This window comes from Lutjanus erythropterus, chromosome 3 (genome assembly GCF_056507025.1).
Source record: "Lutjanus erythropterus isolate fLutEry1 chromosome 3, fLutEry1.hap2, whole genome shotgun sequence".
In the NCBI taxonomy this organism is placed as follows: domain Eukaryota; kingdom Metazoa; phylum Chordata; class Actinopteri; order Lutjaniformes; family Lutjanidae; genus Lutjanus; species Lutjanus erythropterus.
In genome coordinates this window covers 1,280,029-1,301,695 of record NC_139319.1, presented here as the reverse complement: position 1 = coordinate 1,301,695, position 21,667 = coordinate 1,280,029, and the positions used below count along the sequence as shown (strand labels likewise).

General features: G+C 41.4%; 2 protein-coding genes across 3 annotated transcripts in view; both read left to right on the top strand.

The window, feature by feature from the left end:
• tpcn3 (two pore segment channel 3) overlaps nucleotides 1-15,070 on the top strand; it is a 28,331-nt gene extending 13,261 nt beyond the window's left edge. The window contains exons 8-19 of the mRNA XM_084714566.1: nucleotides 334-460; nucleotides 1,036-1,243; nucleotides 3,325-3,469; nucleotides 4,346-4,531; nucleotides 6,805-6,869; nucleotides 9,031-9,118; nucleotides 9,950-10,019; nucleotides 10,554-10,770; nucleotides 12,240-12,330; nucleotides 12,951-13,064; nucleotides 13,849-13,961; nucleotides 14,747-15,070. Coding sequence (XP_084570692.1) covers nucleotides 334-460; nucleotides 1,036-1,243; nucleotides 3,325-3,469; nucleotides 4,346-4,531; nucleotides 6,805-6,869; nucleotides 9,031-9,118; nucleotides 9,950-10,019; nucleotides 10,554-10,770; nucleotides 12,240-12,330; nucleotides 12,951-13,064; nucleotides 13,849-13,961; nucleotides 14,747-14,874 — 1,552 coding nt within the window. The 3' untranslated portion in view covers nucleotides 14,875-15,070. The remainder of the gene's footprint in view (nucleotides 1-333; nucleotides 461-1,035; nucleotides 1,244-3,324; nucleotides 3,470-4,345; nucleotides 4,532-6,804; nucleotides 6,870-9,030; nucleotides 9,119-9,949; nucleotides 10,020-10,553; nucleotides 10,771-12,239; nucleotides 12,331-12,950; nucleotides 13,065-13,848; nucleotides 13,962-14,746) is intronic.
• A 3,739-nt stretch (nucleotides 15,071-18,809) lies between these two features.
• Nucleotides 18,810-21,667, top strand: part of ttbk1a (tau tubulin kinase 1a) — a 59,901-nt gene continuing 57,043 nt past the window's right edge. The window contains exon 1 of one of the 2 annotated variants that reach the window (XM_084714549.1): nucleotides 18,810-18,916. The gene's annotated coding sequence lies outside the window, so the exon portion shown is untranslated. Of the gene's footprint in view, nucleotides 18,917-20,754; nucleotides 20,885-21,667 lie in introns of those variants that run through there. The other variant, XM_084714550.1, reaches the window with a different exon arrangement.

The window sequence follows — 21,667 nt, the reverse complement described above, 5'->3', positions numbered from 1 at the left end:
CTCATCATTTCTTTGAACTGATCTCCACAGAATGGTGACGTTACAGCAGCCATCTTTATTTTAAAGGTGTTAGTTTCTTTAGTATCAGAATCAGAAATACCTCATTGATCCTGGGAGGGAAATTGTTAGTGTTTACTGTAAAAATGAATTAGAACGAACTTTGTTTTGAGCAAAATTTCATCCTTTTTGTTTTTATGTGTCCATCAAACCACATTCATGAGTGAGCAGTCAGACAAGGAAGCTTCTGGTTTACAGGAAAGAAGAAGGAAGTGACTCTGACAAAAACTTTTATCTGACCATCTGCACCTTTTATTTTCTACTTCTCATTGTCAGGATGCCGGCATACAACGCCAGCTTCGTCTTCGCCATCTTCTTCATCTTGTACATCCTCATCAACACCTACATCTTCATGTCCGTCTTCTTGGCCGTCGTCTACAACAACTACAAAAAATACCTGAAGGTACGACGGTCTGACAGTCTGAGATGCCGTCGGTTCACAAATGAACCTTTGACCCCACTGAGCCGACTTGATTTCGCTCGTCATGAATTTATTTCCTCTTTGCAGAAACTCCTGCAGGTTAAACTGAAGGGAACGTTTAATGATGACAGACTCCAACAGACAAACGGACCTGACGGCTCTCAGTAGCCGAGCAACATGAAGGCTAAACACAACCCATAATGCATCAGTCTCTGTAGGAGCTGGTGTTAACAGCTGTACATTTGATTTATTTCAGATATTTAAAAAAAAAAAGGTCAAATAAAGCAGAATATATCCCAGACAGTCTTGAGAGCCGTATTCTGTTTTGAACTTGACTTAAATGATAAATCTGATTTTTAAAGCATTGTTGTTTGTAGAAAATGAGTTTTTCCTTTTAACTTAACACGCTTCTGCTTTCCTTTTTTAGTAAAATAAAAGTAGCAGCCATGACCTGAGCATTTACAGTCCTATAAAACAAAATAAAAATCAAATAATTATCCCTGTAATATCACAGCAGGTGTCTGACTACTTCGACACCTTCTCTCTCCATCTAACAGGAGGAGGTACGGCAGCTGGTCAGGGCCAAGAGGCACAAGATGGTGCGAGCGTTCGCCGTGCTGCAGGAGCGGAGGGAGGAGGGCGGGGAGCCAGTGGTGAGCCAGGTTAACTGGAACCAAGTGGTCCGACTGGTCGCGCCCGACATCAGCAACGCCCACAGGGAGCTGCTGTGGAGCGTCTCCGACGACCAGAACCAGGGCTGCATTGGTGGGTCACATGCACGCACACACAGGGCGTTCCCATTGGTTCTTTTGGGCCACGTCAAGTGAAAACATGCTGTGCTGATTTGCATTTCCAGTACTCAACTCAGCTTTATTTATGTAGCACCTTTCATACACACATGCAGTTAAAATTAATATGACTGCTGCAGATACCTAAAAACTTTGCTGCTTAAATGCGTGGGAAAGAGACTGAATGAGACTTCAGTCACACGCTCAGCAACCGCTTCATTCTGCACCGTCACAACCACCAACCAACCACACTTCTGAACCTGCACTATCTGCAGACAGTCCGCTGAGTCACTATCTGCAGACAGTCCGCTGAGTCACTATCTGCAGACAGTCCGCTGAGTCACTATCTGCAGACTCACCGTCCACAGAGCTTTGAAGTTGAACTGTTTCATCATCGCGTTCAAGTTCAGTCTGGGACAAACTGAGCAGAAGAGCTGAGATCGAATGCAGAAAACAGTGTTTGTTCCACAGGTTGTTCCTCAGCACAGAACACAGCGGCTGTTTCACTTTAAACTGGGCCTTTTCACATAGTGGCCCACCGGCCAGATAAGACCCTTTTAATTTTCTCTGTGGTCCTCAAGAGGCTGCCTGCCAACAGGCTGGCATGTGAGGGTTAGGATAAATAAAAAGATCTATATCTCTGAGCCACTTTGAGACGTCTGAACCACTGATTTGAGCCCATTTCCTGTGATTGGCTGCAACAGAATTTCACCTGCTCTGCACCTGCAATGTGCTCAGTCCAGCTTCATGTTACACCCTGGCTGGTGGGCTGCAGACAAACTGAGACAAACATCTGATTGTGAAAATCACCAGTTCCACAACAAGCAGACTGACAGCTTTTTCCACCAATCATAGCAGTCCCCTGTACAAACATCATGTATGTTCGTCTCCATGAACAGACTCAGTGTTGGTGCACGTCTTCATTTGCAATAATAATTAAAGCTGCAACCAGCACCGGGTGAGTCCTCGCACCCCAGTGTGAGTCGGGGCCGCGGACAAGTTTGATGCTGATTGGAGCATTTACAATTCCAATATTTGGGTCCTCACACCATTCAGGCCCAAATAATTATTATGAAGCATATTTTGTTAGAGGTTTTGTAATCCTGAGCCCCGTTTTAGAAACACTGCTCTGAAATCAGATATTTTAGGCCCAAAAGATCCTGGAGGGGTTTAGAGCCACTGAGTGAAACCAAGTCAAATGAATATGTAGGGAAGTAAAAGTCTGTTGACAGAGTTTACTGAGGTGGTAATTAAACCCTGACTGATGGAACTGCTCACTGTCTTTTACTGGGATCTCTCAGCTGTTTGACACAAACTTCCTGCTAATAAACTCTGAAGTCTCAGACTTTACGAGTTGACAAAGGAGAACCTGAACACACCATAAAATCCGCAGCACGTGTCAGTTTACAAAGCGTCTCTACATGTTCACTAGTATCCTGGTTATGTTGTTGTGCACACGGAGGAGAAGAATGTGCATTTGCACATCACCTGACCTCTTATATCAGGAAACAACCACCTGTGGTGCGTTTTGTACATTTGAGAGTCAAATGCATCAATCAGGTGCACTTTAAGAGCCAAATAAAGAATCTAAGAAGAACTTTGTTCTCTTGTAAAAGTTAAATCATGAACACATTTGTGATATAGATGTGAACAGTGATGACACAGCAAATAAATCACACTCACAAACATAGTAAATGAGACCAGGCCCGACCGTTTCAACACCATTAAAAGCGTTAAATAGAAAATAAAAATAAGATCAAACAGGAAAGTTACAGCGCAGTTTAAGATTAATCAAATGTTTTATGATTAAAGCCCTGGTTGTTTTTGTACTTTCTGTGTTTTGTCCGTACACCGTTCTTTAAGGTAAATCCTACACACACTTGTCTAAATGAAGTCCCTGGTGTGCAGAACATTTCCACGCCTGCTGCCCTCTGGTGGTCACGTCACAAAAGTGGCAGTAATGCTCATCGTTTTATTTCTGTTTGGACACAGACGTGTTTAAATGACGTGTTTTATCTGACGGTTTTATTTTTTGTCTCTTGGTTGGGTGATGGACAGGTAAGCTGGCGTTTGTCCAGCTGGCCGACCTCCTGAACATTGAGGTGATCACACTCAAGTCAAGACCACACCCACTCCACAGTGTGTGCCCCGCCCTCTACACGTCAGCTCCCAGCCGCTTCCTCTGCCGATTGGTCCAACACAGGTGAGACGGACGGACGGACGGACAGACGGGAGGGATAATTTAGTCTGTTTGAAGAGACCGAGATGGATGGATGGATGGATGGATGGATGGATGGATGGATGGATGGATGGATGGATTGATGGATGGATGGATGGATGGATGGATGGATGGATGGATGGATTGATGGATGGATGGATGGATGGATGGATCCCACATGTTGGAGCAACTTCGGCCTTACGGCAATTCAGAGGGGACACAACCTCAAATGCATAAATCTTTTCTGTCATCAGTTTTATATGAGCTCAGTGATCGACGCCACAGTCTTCACTTTGTTCAGTCTGACATAAAGTCTAAAGACAGTAAAGTGTCATAGTATGAAGTTGTCTGGTGTTATTGGACAGTTTTGACTTGTTGGTGAACTGATTGGATCTTTACTAAGTCAAAATATGCTTCATCTCCTCTGTAACGTTTCTGTATTCCCGGTTATAAAACTGTCCTCCGTCTGTCTCTGAGGCTCAGTCTCATAGGACTGCTAACTGTAGCTAATGAGCTAATGGCTCCAGCACAGGTAGCATCAGCGCTAACAGCCGGTGACTTCAGTGTTACAAGAGAAAAGGTCCATGTTGCACTTTTGACATAATGATGCAGTCGACAGTTTGAGGGAAAATATGCTGAATAATTCTTATGAAATCTGTATTGTTGCTCATACAAAAAGGCTGCTGTTTAAAAGTTCTAGTATCCTCCTCTAAACTAATTATTCAAGTATTTTTGAAAATGCAGATAGTATAGAAGTTGGTCAATAATTTGTAAAAAACACTGTGAACACCTGATTTTAGCCTCGTGTGTGTGTGTGTGTGTGTGTGTGTGCGTGTGTGTGCGTGCGTGTGTCTCTCTCAGGGCCTTTGTGATCGTGTACGACCTGATCATCCTGGTGAACGCCGTGTTCATCGGTCTCGACGAGGAGAATCCGTTGATTGCGAACTCTGAGTGGGTTTTTCTGGCTCTCTACATGCTGGAGATCCTGCTGAAGCTCTACGTGTTCGAGCCCCGAGCGTTCTTCTCCAGACACAGCTTCTGGAACTGGTGAGGAACATCTTCACATCACGTTCTCTGTCTGCTCAAAGTTAACACAATGTTTGTCCCAAATAACCACGATATGAATGTTCATGAAAGCATATTTACATGATCAGTGGTCAACATAAAGGGACAGCACACCCCAAAATCAGAAGCACATATTTTTCCTCTGGCCTGTAGTTATGGGCACCGACTTGGGTTGAACGCTCAGGGCAAAAAATGTCGGCCTATGATGCCATCTGTGTCTCTGTGTAGGAACTATTTTCTTTGTACTAGAATGAAAATAGTTCTGACATGAAACTGGTCACAACAAGTGGTGTGGATTATCCTGAGTAATTAGGTCATGATTTCTGGAAAGAGCAACTTTCTTTCTTTCTTTTTTTTTTTTTTTTTGCTCTTTGAGCACCACAAGCCGAGTACCATCTAGTTTTATTATATTAGAGAGGAGACAGACATCTCTGGCTGATATCTCCAGCAAACTCACACCAGAACTATCTAGACAGATAAACAGCGCTACGGTTAAGAGGAAAAACTTGTAACTGTAATTTTGGGGTGAATTGGCTCTTTAATGGTACGTATTCTGCAGGATGTCCTCTGATATGTGAGGAAACTGTTGCTGATAAAAGTCCTAATGAAAACATTACAAATGTAAAATCAGTGTGCTGTGTCACGTCCATCTCAAACAGCTTATCTGCCTCCCAGATTATAAGTACGAGGTATGTGACAAATGTTTCAGTTCCATTATCTGCTGCTTCTTTCATCTTCAGCCTGTAAACGCTTGGAGCAGCTCGCTGACGCTTGAGGTGGCAGTTTTAGGGGTTTATTTATTTATTTTTGAACCTTCAGGGAGTAAAACAGCTTCTGATAAATGGAGCTGGTTTAGAGCCAAAAAGTCTGAAAGTAAAAACGATTAAAATGGCGACAAAACGGCACGAACAGAAAATCAAAACAGTAAAAAGGAAAAACTGTCAAAACCAAACAGAGGAAAGTCCTCAGCTCCCTCACGTGTTCTCTGTGTTTTGGCTGTTTTGATTGAAGACGTAGAACCGTTCTGTTCAATCGAGATCGTTGGTGTCAGTTTGAGTTTTTACTTTCAGACTTTCAGACACTCATGAGCCACTTTATTAGGTACAGATGTACAATCAATACAACAGACACAACTGATACCAAGTTTATAATGTTTAGTTTTTGTTGAGCAAAGCTGGTGTGTTTTGCTGAACTACATTTTACAGGTGAGTGTTTCTCTGCTCAGTGTTTGCCTCCATGTCACCCATTAATCCCTCATCAGTCATTATCCCACTAATACCGTGGTCACCTGAGAAAGAAAAGACCATTCATTTAGTTTTTCCCTTTCTCTGGTAAAACCTGGGGGTTTGACTAAGACCTGAAACAAAAGTCACCATCCAGTAAGATTCAATGTAAAAGTTGTTCACTGCTCCAGTAAATAGGATGTTTCTGACCCAATCAGATCTTAGGAGCCTTTGGCTCAGCTGTTAGCCAGAGAGCAAATACTAAACTAGCAATATTCAAAGTCTAACAGAAGAGGTCACGCAGAAGAGTGCAGATCCCTGCCAGGAAACAGGTGGTGAAGCACCTACTGCAATGCCGCCACAACCGCCAGATCTGTAAAGTTCCTCCAACTCCACATACTTCTGTCAGCTTGCAGTGTCCATCCTCTGGTGTTCAGAGGACGAGAAACACTCAGACTGTAACACTGCCAGTCTCCCTGTTGCCATGGTTACTAATTGGAGATAGAGGCTGAGCATTAAATAAGAACAGTGCATCCATGACAGCTGCCAATCAGAATCGAGTATTTACCCAGACCATGGTGTACAGTTTTTGGACCTCCCTGGTCAGAATATTAGAAACGCCTCTGAATATAACGCAGTCCAGTCCAACAGGACACTATGAGCTCAGTACTAAAATGTAGAATTGAATGAACTCCTCTATGATGCGTCAACAAAAACAGAACATTATGTAGCTTCATAAACATCAACTTTATGTCAGAGCAGTTGTGTCAGGTTACACACGTGTACCTAATAAAGTGGACACTTAGTGCCATCTGGAGCTGCAGCTTCAGTCGTCCATGTTTTCTTTGTTTTTATTTTAGCGTTTTTTTTCCGGTTGTGCGCCTGCTGCTGGTGAGCAGTGCAGCTGCAGTGACTTGAGAGACGTTTGTATGTTTCATGGATGTTTTCTAAGAACTGGATACCAGACTGAAGGAAAGTGTTTCAGCTCAACCTGAGACGTTTTGTTTTCTGATGTTTGTTTTGTGTTCACAGGTTCGACACCATCATTGTCATCTCCGCTCTCATCGCCACAATCATCAACTCCGCCATGAAATCATGTGAGTGCAGTTTGATTCCTGTTTAAACTGAAATGACTGATCAGCTGCAGAATGTAACTCTGAAACGTTGAGGAGGATGTAATGCAGCGCTGAAACAGTTAGCTGATTGATTAACAGCAAATGAGTCAATAACAGTTTTGATAACAGCTCGTCTCGCTCTCTTGTTCTGTGTCGGAGAACCTCAGGTGGCCATAAAACTCACACAAAGTGTGAACGGCTGAATCTAGAGCCACTGTTTGTTTTGTCTGTTTTTTAGAAAGATGGCGCTGCAGCATGGTGGCTTCTTATTGACAATATTATCAGTATTTAAGTAGCTTAAGTGTTACAGTATGAATTACGGACAATGAGCCACTGTTGAATGTTTATTTTTTCACCATAAATGACAATAATAAAATTTTCTACATTTTGTTTTTGTTTGTTTTCTCTGCTGTACCGAAAACGTACTGAACGGTGACCCTGAAACTGAGGTACATACCAAATTGTGAATTTTGTGTACCGTTCCACCCCTAAGTAATATTTTTTCTCCAACAGACTTAATATATTCAGACGATACAGTCTTTTATGTATTTGTCATCTGTTCAGCTCAAACTGTATCAAGAACCCATAATGGCCCCCGGGTCACATTTTGCCCAGATCTGGTTTAGATAGTTTTGGTGTGAGTTGCAGAGTTTTGGAGAAATCGACTGTAGAGATGTTTGCCTTCTTGAGAGCAGTTTCATACAGGAGCTACTTTTTCCCCATGTTTGAATCCAGGCTGCCAGGTAGTTTACAGGTTTACATGAGGGAACTTTTCACTGTAGTAACATCTCAGGAGTGAGGTAGAATGACAGACGTGAATGAACATTAAACATCACCTCCACTCAGGTAAACAGGCAGGTCAAAGCTCCTCTGAACGTTTGGTGACATGGCAGCGTGTCAAACAAGGTCCTGAAGTCCTGTCAAACCTGCTCTGTGTGTTGGGTTTCTTTAGACGCAGTATCATCTTTTGTCTGATGGACAACAACTCCGTATGCCAGTGTGTAAAGCGGCGTGGAGCGGTCGACTTCTTATTCAGGATAATATGTTTTTTTAGCAACCACCATTCTGAGGTGCAGAACAGTCTGCATATCATCCATCCACAGATGGAAAGGTCGTGGTTGGGCTGAATATCTCTGGAACAGGCGTTTGAGAGCCGCTCGGAAATTGCAGTCCAAAAGTCCAGTGTAGGACAGAACCAGGAAATATGTGCAAGTGATCCTTCAAAATAAAAGCAGTTATTGATTGTTTTAGAGTAACCTGGATTAACCTGTAGTGTGAGTTAATCTCATCCTCACAGAACTCTGTCGGTATCTCCAGGTTCAGGTCACTGGCCTTTTCCCGCCTCATACGATCTGAGGAAATGGAAGCAGCAAAGCAATTCACAAACTTTGATACCAGCTGTTTGGAATCAGTAGAGAGCAAGAAAAGGGTGGGTGGAGGCGGTGGACTCCATAAGTGGGCACTTTCCCTGAACATATTGTCTGACTTGAAGATGTCGAAAAAGGTGTGAATTTTTATTCCTAATTGAATAAAGCCAAATATATATAAATCTAGAAAAGTTCTGATGCCCTCTACTTTATTTCTACTAGAAAGAAAGTAGTTCCAACATGAAACTGCTCACAACAAGGTCCGTGGATTATCTTGGACAACCAGGTCATGTTTTCTGGAAAGATGCTGCGGATGAATTTTTAAAATGTTTGGGGGTTTTTAAGTTAAGTAAAGTGTCATCTAGTTCCATTACTTTGTAGAAAAGGCAGACATTTCTACGGCCAATGTCTCCAAAACTCTGCAACTCACACCAAAACTATTTGGATGGATAAACAGTTCTACAGGCGAGAAGAAACGTGTATGTTTGATTTTGTGGTGAACTGTCCCTTTAATGTTACTGAAAACTTACCAATGCACGGTCGTCTCTTCTACAAACAGCATGTGGAGAAACCCGCACAGAAATGGTTTTTTTGTGTCAGAATAGAGCGTGTTTTTGTCTCGAGGACACTGATTGTTCAGTCAGTCGCTGCCTTCAGACGTCTCATCACTGTGTTTGATCATCCAAAGTGTGTACATGAACAAGCCGTAGAAACAAATGTCCCTGCTGGACGATAAATCCGTCTCTCTGAATGATTTTTCCGGTCCTTGTTTGTAGCGGGGGGTTACACCAGCCGTCAGATCCTGGACATTGTCTTCATCCTGCGAGTCCTCAGACTGGTCCGGGTGGTGGACAGCATCAAAAGGTTTGATCACTTTTGACTGAGTCAGTTATTTATACCATTTATAAAGACTGGAAGAAATTCTGAATATTTAAGATTTGCAGTATGTTAATAAAGCATTTAAAATGTTTTTGCCTAAATGCATTTATTTTGCTAAAAAATGTCTTGTGTTCTGTCGAGTTTTAGAAAACTCCAAATATTGTTTTTCTAAAATTTTGAGTCAACTAAAACCATTAAATATTCAACCACCCAAAACATGATGATGAGGTTCACAGCTCAGTTTCCAAAACTCAAGATTCAAGTTTGTCTAAAGAAGAAAAGTAAATTATCTCAACTAAACAAAACGTTTTTTAGTTTATTTCCAAACTCTATCACAGTAAGTTGCCTTGGAAATTTGAGTAATCTTGGCTTTTTTTAAAAGGTTTGTTAAGATATTCTGGTAACTTCTCATTTCTAAAGTAACGTGTGTCTGCATCAGAATATGAAGTGATGCTGAAATTGTATAAAAATGTTCAGGAATGTTCATTTTCGCACAAATTATTGTGAATCGGGTTGTGATGGTTTGTCATTTTTTGAAAACGGGTCACCAGAAAAACAAGTTTGGGAAACAGTGATTTATACCATCAAACACTTGTCTCTTATTGGCTGAAGGTGTCTGCCTACAACATGGTCATAGTTTTAAATCATTGGTCAGTGTCGGTATGTTAAACCACCATAGAAATGATTGGACAGAGAAAAAGGAAATTTGCTGTTGGACTTGTGTTGACACCAGGACACCTTGTTGTGTCTCGTATTTCTTGTCCACATGTCTGAATGTGTTGCTTCTCTGATGACAAGAACTACTTTCCCTGTTAGGTTTCGTGCAATCATCAACACCCTGATCAGGATTGGACCAGCGATCCTCACATTCGGGCAGCTGATCATTGTAAGTTGCTGATGTCAGATCGCCTGTTGAAATACACTGTTGGTCATTTTAAACTGTTGTCAGTGTTTTCAGAGCTGTGGTGTAAGAACCACACTCAGAGTCTACAGTCGTGGTGCGTTTACACACACTGGGACTTTGAGATAAATCAGGTCTCAACAATAAGAAGTGCCAGGGGGAAGTGAAATACTGTGTTGGGAAAGTAAATCTGGCAGCTCACTTACCCGACTGGACAGGTGGTTAAAAAGAATTAAACTAATAAACTTTTGATCAGTGATTATTAGTTAAAGTAAAATTTCATGCAAAAATGACAGAAAACGCTGCTGGAGTTTCACAGGAAAACAGTGTTGCAGAATCTCCCAAACAATGGAAGCACTTTATCACATAAATGTTTCTGTAATGACGCCCCTCAGTCACATTTAACGGTTCGGTTGGGACCAAAGTGGTGGACCGACCAACCAACACTGGCTAATAACCTGAGTTATCAACCTGGTAGTGAAGCCAGCCCTTCCTCCTCCTCCTCCTCCTCTTCCTCAGGTGGTGTACTACATCTTTGCCATGGTGGGGATGGAGCTGTTCAAAGGGAAGGTGAAGTTTTACGAGGACCCCAGCAACCCGGAGAAGGCGTACTGTGGGAACCCTCTGCTGAACAGAACAGCTTTTGCCCAACTCAACTACTGCAAGAACAACTTCAACAACGTGGTGTCCTCCTTCATCCTGCTGGTGGAGCTCACCGTGGTCAACCAGTGGCACGATATCCTTCACCTGAACGCCTCACACACAGCAAGTTTAATATGATTGGTTAATTAGTTAATGATTGATAATATTTTTATGTACATTAACTTTTTTTGGCTTCTGAAGGAGGAGCTGCCAGAAAAAGTTTGTGAACCCCTGGATTAAATGAAGTCATTAGTTATCCATTAATCATTTCAGTCATCTTCCAATCAAAAATATTAAACTAGAAACTGATTCTTAAATCTCATCTTTAGTTAGGTTTCATTTTCTCCATCCTGAGACCCTCCTACTAGAGGAGCAGTACGCGCTTCATGCACACACACAACAGTTTACCGAGGCAATTGTGAGCGAGCAGAGACCGACTGACATCAGTTGTGTGTAATAAAGCAGACACCTGAGTAAAAACAGCGACAGAGGAGAGAAACTAGATTTAAAAACATAAAGATTCAGTGTGAAGATACAGAAGTACTGAGAGCTGGACATAAACAGACTTTTAAAAACATCTTTCTTTCTGCTTTCCTGCACACACATGAGCACACAGCGCAGTCAGCTCCTCCATGGTCGCTGCTGCAAACAGGTTTACAAGCAAACTTGAAAATACATCCAAAAGTTTAAAAAACAAACGCTGAGCTCTCATCTGGCCAGTCAGCGGGTCTGTGATTTCCTCGTGGATCACTGCTGCAGTGGGGTTGAGGCACAGGAGTGAAAATAAATCGATTTTTTAATCCCAAAGTTTAAACCACACACTCTGAGCTCCCCTTCTGCCAATAAAGGAGTCGGCATCAGAGTGACTCCGGTGTTTCTTCCTCCAGAAGCTCCAGTCTGCCACCTACCCTCCCCTGCAGAGCTCCCCGGCTCTGAGCAGCTGCCTGTCAGCTGTGTGTCTCAGCTCCGCCCGGTCCTCTTAGCCCTCAGTAAAGCCCCACGATGGACGTGAATGAACTTAACTAAAGGTGAAGTCTAAAGTAACCGAGTGAGCTGACAAACTCGTGAGCTGAGTATGTTGCTCATTAGCTGGACATTTTTTAAAGATTCTCTTTCTGATAATTCTGTTTTATAGCGACTTTTCTTGCAGTAGTTTCCCCTCATGACTCAGGGTCTCACTGAAGGAACGTGCAAGTACAGCTGCACCGGTAGAGAAGCCAATAGGAACACCAGGCCTCCAGATGACCTGCGATTCATTTAAATCTACTGTCATAGACCAGATTCTAGAAGGCTGAAAACAGAGCCAAGAGGAGGTGCACAAATCTAGTTCTGTCTCAGACCACTTGATTTACAATATGCTGAAAAGTTATTATCCTCTACAGTAGCTTTAAGTGTTTTAAAATGTCAAAAGATCATTTCAGTTGTCTTTAAAGTTCTTTTCTGTATCTTAGAAAATAACTTTACATTGACTTCTTTCTGAAATTGTTCCCACAGATTCTCGTCGTGTTCTAAGAATCATTTCTTTGGTTCACATTTGTTCTTTCTTCCTTAACGTGACTCCACTGCTCAGCAGCGGCTTCGTCTCCGTCACCCATGTGTCAGCCAGGATCTTCTTCGTCCTCTTCCACATCGTGGTTGTCATTGTCATCATCAAGTAAGACCCATCTTCTAAATGTCTGTTGGTGCAGCAACTGAACAGAAATGATCAAAGACCATCGATTGTTTCAGTTCAGTCTTGGATGTTTTAGCCCTGTTTCACACTGGCATCTTTTAGGCCTGGGTTTAGTCAATTTTCTGGGGATAAACCCACAAACTGCTCCAGGACAAGGCCAGCAGGTCCAAGGCTAAAGTCGGGGTTAGATCACTTTGGAATGGGTGAGGATTGTGCTGGTGTGTAAACTCTCTTAGCCTCTTTCTCAAGAGGGACGGGATAAAAAAAAAAAAAAAGGTGCAAAGAAAGGAGAGCCTTTTTTTTTAGCTTTATATTAAGAAAATTAATTTTTTCAAGTCTTAAATTGATTGTGAACCTCAGGCCTGCAGCGTTAACATAAAATTGTAAAAACTCCAGTAAAGTTGGGATTTGTCCTTTCCAAAGTAAAAACTTGCTTCTTCCTCTTCATTATATCTTAGAGACATTTTTTTTGACATTTGTTCTACTGACAAAAAAACAAAAAAAAACAAAAAACAAAGCCAGGTTTCATCACTTTGAGGCATTAACTGTCCGTTCACTTCACATCATGTCCTCCCAGCCCATAACTTCCTGTTGTCTTTCAGCATCTTCGTGGCGTTCGTCCTCGAGGCGTTCTTCGTGGAGTACTCGGTGGAAAAGAGCGACCTGCAGACGTCTCTGGAGAGGAAGATCGAGGAGCTGGAGCTGGCTGTGGCACAGTGCGTTACCATGACAACCAGGACCTGTCACTCATAGTATAACCCAACAGTATATAAACACATTACTGAATCCAGTAGATACATATAGATTTAACAGACCACACTGAGACTTTTATTCTCAAGTTGAAGACAGCATGTTTTTACCTGGGAATTAATCACTGAATTCAGATTTTCTTGCAGTATTAATCACTATTTTACTAAAAATCCACGTTTTCTTTAATGAGCTGCTTCAGACATGGACGTAAACTGTAGCTGGACTCATTGGCAGAGGCAAATGAATGCAAGGCAATAAATCTTGTTTGTCTTGTTTTATTTGATTTTTAAGATAAAATGACCCAATAATTCAAAAGAACAAAGGAACTATTCAAATAAAATCTGAAAAATTTAAGTCAGTGTAGCAGAACCGTATTTTTTCAGGTCTTTTAATGCTTTTATTAGCTGAGCCCTGAGATTTGTCTTGTGTCCCCTTGTGGGACCCCAACCCCATGTTGGAAATCACTCTTTTACAGTAAAGTTAGAAATATGAATAGCATAATGTTTATTAAATTATACTTTTACATTTATTCAATGACACAATAATTCAAATGAGTTTGTCTCGACTCACAGTGTATGGGTCTGTTTTGCCCTGATTGACGCCTGGAAGGTTTCATTGAAGGGTTCAGTTTAAAAGAACCGCTTTAGTTTTTTTTTTTTTTAATTTACACATAGATTGATGTTTGTGTGCATCTTTACCAGCTGATAACGGTTGATGTATTATAATTGTCCACATTGTTTTGTCCACCAGGGAGAAGTTGGAGGATAACTTGGTGAACGCCATGGAAACCATTGACAACGACCAGGGAACCAGCCAGTCAACAAACAACAAACCCAGCCTGATGTTTAAAATCGCCTCAAAAAGTAAGAAAAAGTCAGAGCTGCAGGCAGACGAGTTTATTTAAAGGATAAGAGGACAAGTGTTTGTAGGTGAAGATGCTTTTATTTTGACAGGACAGATTCTGTGGGATGTAGATAATCTGCAGGTCAGAGAACAGACGGACATTTTCAGACATTTTAAAGATAAAAACACTGAGTTTGGTTGTTCAGCTCTGCTCATCGACTGCGGTGAAACTGTTGTAAACACAGCGCCTGATGATGTGAATCTGCACAACAACACGAGGGTTTCCTCCTGAAAGTCAGAGATTCAAACATCACAGAGTCCGAGATTCACACACATCCAATCACACACACTTTGAAATGTGTTGCAGGCATCAGATTCAGAATGAGAGTATATTTACAAAAAAAAACAAGTTAGTCAAGTTTTCACATTAAATATCTTGTCATTATACTGTACTCAGTTGAATACGAGTAATTCGGCAGCCTCGGCCTCTCTGCGCCACGTTTCTTCACTCCGCCTTCAATAAATATGGCTGAATATTCAAGTCAGCCAAAACACATCATCATAAAATCCTCAGCGCTCATATTTTGTTGGAAACGTAGATGTTTTGCTTTTGAACGGCAGTACGCCCCCCCGGCTGCCCAGCTGAAACAGCCTGTAGTTCTTCCTTAACCCTGATGACATCACTGTGACATCACTGCGACAGTGAATGAACAACAGATTTTGCAGCACAGCAGAGACGGAGATGAGAGTTTGCTCTGTTCTTGATCTCAGTATTGATCATGAGTATCGGTGTGTTTCCTGGCAGGATATCGGACGGTGGACGCTCTGCTGCAGCGGATGTTCGAGGCCGATCTCGACCCCGAAGACTTTGCCGAGAACGACGACCCTGACGCCAGCGGGAACTTCGCAAACCCGACGTTCAGCTCCGTGTAATGTCTGAATGAATGCACAGATACACACAAAGGGAAGCAGATTCTATGATTTATACACAGTTTTTATACTCAGCATCATCTCAGAGAGCCACGTCTGTGTCCTGACTTTGTGTCAACCGTCGCATCAAGTGTTATATTTTTATATTTCTGTCCTGTCGCTGAAATCTGTATTTTCACATAAAGAATATTTACACTAATGTTTCATCTGTGGCAAGTTTTTATCCTCATCCTCTGTTCTGTTATTTGTATCACAAAAACACAACATTCAGACTGGAATTCTCTAGTTAGTTCATCTAAACTCATATTTACATAGATAGATAGATGGGCAGATAATTTAGTCCCTGGAGGTAAATTAAATTGTCTTAGTTGGCAAAGTACACGCAATAAATACAAAGGCAAAAATAAAATAAGGTGCAGGTCGGCACAAGGCGCTGATACCGACGACAACAACAACAACAACAACAACAATAAAAACACGTATTAGTCAAACTGATCAAAATAAAGCTGTGATATTTCAGCCCAACAGTGTCTCCTCCCGCTGGAGACCAAGAGTCACTGCAGCCGTCCTCCTTCAGGTCCTCAGTCTGATGCTGACAGGGCGGGGGGAGCGGGAGACCTAACAGAGGTCCAGGAACCCGCGGAGATTCATTCAATCATTCAATATGATACAAAAAAAACCATCTTAAATAAAAATACAAACGACTTGATGGTTCAGCAAATCATATTTTATTCCTCGGGACCAGCGGCAGCCGTCTGTCCCGTTCTTGTGAACGAGATCAAAATGATGTCGAGTGAATTTTTTTAAACTTGGTACAAAAAACGTCCACTTTGACTCAAACATGAATTGATCAGATTTTGGTGGTCAAAGGTCACAGTGACCTCACTAAACACCTTTTCAGCTATAACTCAAGAAAGTATACGCTAACTATGACAGAATTACACACTTTTACCAAAAGGTTAAAGTTCAGTGTCACTGTGACATCATCATCAGTCATTCTGTCCTCTGTAAAAAAAAATAGTGTCTAAGTGAAGACAACATGTTTCTAACTGGAATCACAAACATCAGTTTGGTGATTAAAATACACCTGATACCTTTTATTATGAAATTCCCTCCAAGTCTTCACACATCATATGATGATGGACAGACATGAAGGTAAACTGCAGCTTCACTGGCTGACAGAGTCAAACATCTAAAATAGTTCCAGTCATAGATTATCCTGTTACAATCTAACAGTTTCTTACAAACTCTTCATCAATAAGTTATCATATTCTTTTATCAGTCCCACAGCGGGGACATTACAGTGTCACAGCAGCACAGTGGACAGCACAATAGAAACAGCACCAATAAAAAAACAATACGTGATCAATAAGTAAACAAGCACTATAAACAGGAGTGAATGTAAAAATATTAACACAAGTAATAATTACTACACAAGTAGTGATGTCAGATTAATCTGAGGGAGACACATGAGCAGAACCCTGCTGTACAGGGTGCTTAGAACAAACGGAGAACCTCTGACCTATAAGGTTGATTTTTTGCATTTCATCATTTTAATGTAATTTAAACATATTATGGGCCGACAGAGATCGTTCCGAACTCACAGACTTATTCTGTTACATTTGTTGTGTGTATTTTTTTCTCTGACTGTATCTGAGCTGCAGTAAAACCAGTCAGCTCCAGTTCAGTTCATCTAAAACCTGAGCCAGACACCAGACTGAAGAAAGTTTGAGACAACAGCAGGCGTCTGCAGCGTGGTGTTGCATGTCTTACCCAGTAGAGGGCAGCAAACACCACACAATGACAGCAGGACAAGTGATGTTTTTTCTAGAGTTTCTGTACTTATACTTGTCTTGAACAGTAAATAACAGCCGTTACTCTATTATTGACTCAGAAGAGTTATTATCCAGATTGTGTTTGATAGTGAGAGCTGTATGAAACATTCTGAGTTTCTTCTTATTGTTCTTATTTCTGTTTCAGTTCCACACAGCTACAGGGATCCTCATGTCTGTCTGTCTGTGCTGCACTACTGTTATCAGCTTTAATAAAGAAGATTCAAGTGTTTAAAAGTTGTTTCTGACAGATTCAGGGACAAATACAATTTCAGACTCCAAAATAACAGTGACAGTCTTCTGCAGATCCACTGCCACGCTGTGAAAACCCACCTTCAAAATGGCAGCGCAGTGCGGGAGAAAGATCTGGCCTCACACATACACATTCTGCTATAGAGTAAAAAAAAACCTTGCCTTGTTTGCCTTTCTTTAATCCAATCACAAAGTTGGGCGGAGCTAAACTCAGTATGTAGCGATGGTGCTGCTGCAAAATAGTGCCGAAGGGGAACTTGTTTTGGTGGAACATTTGCACATCAGGACACGAGATCTGACATTAAAATGGCTACATCACTGCAAAGGGAAAACTAACAGCTGTTAGCTTGTTTACATTCATTCCATTAGTGTCCCAGGCGCTAACTTACCGTTTTCAGCGTGTAGGTTGCAGCTCGGAGGTTGTTCTTGTTTGCCACAGACATGGAAAACATAGATAGTGGACGCCACAATGTCACTTGAAGCAAGCAACCAGTGACAGAACTTACACCTGCAATGTGAGTCCAGTGAGACTACGTCTCCTTCATCTCCACACTCGAAGCAAGACAGCGCTGTCCTTCAAGAAGAGTATATTTTTTGTCCCAGGATGGCGAAGTAATGATCCAACCTTCTTTGCCTCTGACTGGCTTACTCCAATATTCTCACCCTAACCCTAACCAATCACACTCTTCATGCCTCAGCCTAACCAACCTAAATGACCCAAGCCAAATGAAGACAACGAGTACAAGCCAATCAGAGTGAGAGTAAAGTGGGTCATGACCTCACCATCCTGAGGAAAAAAATCTGCTTCAGGGAGGAGTTTCACAGGAAAACGGTGTTGCAGAATCTCACAAACAATGGAAGTGAATGGTGACCAGTTTTCAGAAATAAAAAAACAACAGAATAAAAACATAACATGCCCACATACTGCTCGTCTGGTGTAATCCAAGTGTCCTAAAGACCCGACATACCGTTTGCACACTGTCACAGCACACACACACAGTTCAGACAGTGTGCACGTGAACGTGACTCCAAACTAAAGATCTACAGTGAATATTCAGGTTAAAAACATGGTGTAAATGACATGTTGGGGCTTTAGGAGATTTACACCAAACAAGCGGTATGAAGTCATTTTATGTTTTTTTACATTTGAAAACTGGTCACCATTCACTTCCATTGTCTGGGAGATTATGCAACACTGTTTTCCTGTGAAACTCCAGCAGTGTTTTGTGGACTAAGTTAAGATAAAGATAAGATAACCTTATGCCTTATGTCAGCAGTTCAGAAAGTACAGGTAGAAAAAGGTGAGTGACAACAGAATACATATTAAATAAAGATAAAATAGATATGGATAACTGTGCAGGATAATTACACAGAAGTTGTAGGTCACACAGTTATAATAAAGAAAAAGGCAGATCGCACAGAGAGGCAACAGAATACTAGCAGCACATATTTCACAGTCATGATTAACAGTCTGAAAAATATATATTATACAGAAAATTATTTAACATAGAAAATGTAAATATACAATATATTACACAGGGTAACTGCATACTAGCTGTGAAGACTTAACAGTATAAAAAGAGTATATGAGTATATTTTATGTTATTAAGAAATAATAAATGTGTGCATACTGCATGCAGCAGTGTGTACAGCTGCAGAACAGACTAGAAACAGTGATGTGGGATGCAGGGACACTCTGTCTCACAGGTGGTGAGTTGAGATGAGGTGAACTATCCCTTTAAGCTCAGAACGCTCCATGAACACACTCCGGGTCAGCAGGGGGCGCTATGGAGCTGCACCTGTAACAAACATGGCGACATAGAGGAAGTGTGTGTGTGTGTGTGTGTGTGTGTGTGTGTGTGTGTGTGTGTGTGTGTGTGTGATGCTGATGGAGACATGATGGAGCAGAAGGAGCGGAGGATTCTGGTCCTGCTCGGCTCTGGACTCAAAACAACCTGCAGGTAAGAAAACAACAAACAGACGAACCGAACCTAAGCGAAGTGAGGCGAACGGTTGAGCGAACAACTGAGCGAACAGCGAAGACAGAACCGAAGCGATGTGATGCTGAGGAGTTGGGGCGTGTGTGTGTGAGTGTGTGTGTGTGGATGTGGATGTCGGATTAGTAACACAGCCCATCAGATTTATTGTGTTCTCTTCAAAATAAAAGCCTCTTGCTGCTGCGGGTGCTGGTCTGAGACGTTGTGACAACATTAAAACAACAATAGAACAACAGTAGAACGGGTCTGGCGGTAAATGGAGGGGATATTGAGACGATCAGGTGCTTGTTAAAGGGTGGGACTGAACAGCGCCGCCTGTCTGATGTGAAATAGAGGACAACGTCCGGTCAGTATTTTCAAAATAAAAACGATAATATAGCTGTTACACAATACTACACAGTGAATTATAGTCAAATATGAAAAAAAAAAACCGCAACAGCAACTTAGAATTAAATGGTGCTGCATTGATTAATAGAATTATTGATCAGTTGCCAACTGTTAAATTAATTGTCACCTATTTTGATAGTTGAACAGTTTTGAGTCCTCTGAAATCCTCTGAATCCATAGAATATATCTATAAAAGTATAGAAGTAATCTCAGTGTCGTGTAGTAAAAGTATTTCATGTACATATACATGTACATATATGTATATAAACGAGGTAAATGTAGAAATAATGTTAAATATATATATATAATTTTTAATTGCTATTTTACAACAATAGTAAAACACAAAGTAAACAAGCAAATAATTATAAAACAGTTTTAATATTAATTTATGGTATCAGCAATATTAAAATATAAAAATAACTTAAATAAATAATGATTAAAAAATCAAATAATACTTTTTATTCAACAATAATGGTAAAAATAAACGAAGTAAATAAATAAATAAAAAATCTTAATATTAAATTATATTTAACAACAGTAAAAAAAAACTAATTATGGAATAGGTTTAACACTGATTGATATTTATCAGCAATAGTAAAAATATAAAGAAAGTAAATAAACAAAGAATAAAACATCCATAATATTAAATATGATATAAATAAACAAATAAAAAAAAAAAAATCAAATTACATATTTAATAATCATAATAAAAACAAACTAATGAAGTAAATAAACAAATAATGAAAAAAACAACCATTTTAATATTGAATTATATTTAACAACAATAGTAAAAACATAAATAAACAAAGTAAATACACATAATAATGAACATTATAATTAACGATATTTACCAACAATAGTAGAAACAAAGTAAAAGTAACAGGAGGAGCAGTATTTGTTTTATTGTGAAAGCCATGAGCGGATGTTGCAGTGCGGTTCAGTGATGCGGGTTTGATGCTGCTGGTTGCGGAGCTGCAGTGCGGACAAACAGGCTGGAGCCGGAGACTCAGACCCGCACAGACCCGCACAGACCCGCGCAGACCGCCTTTGACAGCCGGCCCGGCTCCGCCTCAACCTGGATCTGGTTCTGGTTCTGTCCCGGGTCTGACTCCCGGATCCGGTGCAGGTGCAGCAGCAGTAGCAGCAGCAGGAGGAGGATCGGTCCTCCTCCTCCTCCACCTCCTCCTCCACCTCCTCCTCAGCTGCAGCAGCAGGAGAACCGGAGGAGGACCCGGACCCGGACAGCTCCAGGACTTTGATCTGGTTCTTTTTATCTCTCTGGACCCGGTGGTTAAGGTCCTGCAGCGGCTCTGAGGACAGAGCGGGTCTGGTTCGGTATCGGGGGCCGTTAGAGGACAGATACATGGTGGTTTAGGCCCGGACCCCCCCACTCCCCCCCTCCCCTCCTCCCCGCCCCGCTCCCCCGCCCCGGCCCGGCCCCCCCGCAGAGGAACGGTGGGTTTTCTGGACCAGGACGTTTTGTGCCGGAACCCGGTCCCAGATGAAGATTCCCAAAAGGCGGAAAAGGAGCGGACGGTGCGCCAGGTAGGCCTGATCCTGGTCCGGGCCGTCTCAGTGTGTGTGTGTGTGTGTGTGTGTGTGTGTGTGTGTGTGTGTGTGTGTGTTGATCCGCAGCAGATGTTTGATCAGAATTATGATTCGGACCGGGACCGACCCGGGTCGCGTCACTGTGATGATTGATAACCCGGGTCAGTCCGGGCCAGAGTTTATTGATCAGCGGGATGTGATACTGCGCATGCGCACAGAGGACCCATGACTGTGCACTGCAGAACGATTCAATATGGGTGATGCAGAGAGGAGACAGGAGGGAGGAGGAGGTTTAGACCTGGACCAGAACGGAAGTGTGTCACTGAAACATTTAACAGATTTATTTATTTATTTGTTTATTTATTTATTTATTTATTTACCAGAGAAACAGTAATATGATGAAAAACATATGAGTCTGTGTGCTCCACATGTTTGGACCTAAGATTGTGACAGGATTGATTATTTGTTTGTTTGTTTAATCATTTATTCATTTATTTACTTACTTATCTATTTATTTAGTCAGTTTACAGAGCAGAGTAACAGTAACATTTACATTCTGATGTACGGAAGAACTTTTGTGCCAAAATCCATTCATGACAGACGGGCGACACCAAAAAATTTTAAATTTAAAAACAATACCGATATTTTTTGTTGCAGTTTAATTGATATCAATTAAAGCTTCAACATTTAGTTAAATAATAAATTAATTGGCAACTATTTAAATAATGGATTTTAAAAAATCTGAAAGTTCTCATTCTGGCATCTTAAATGTGTTTTCTG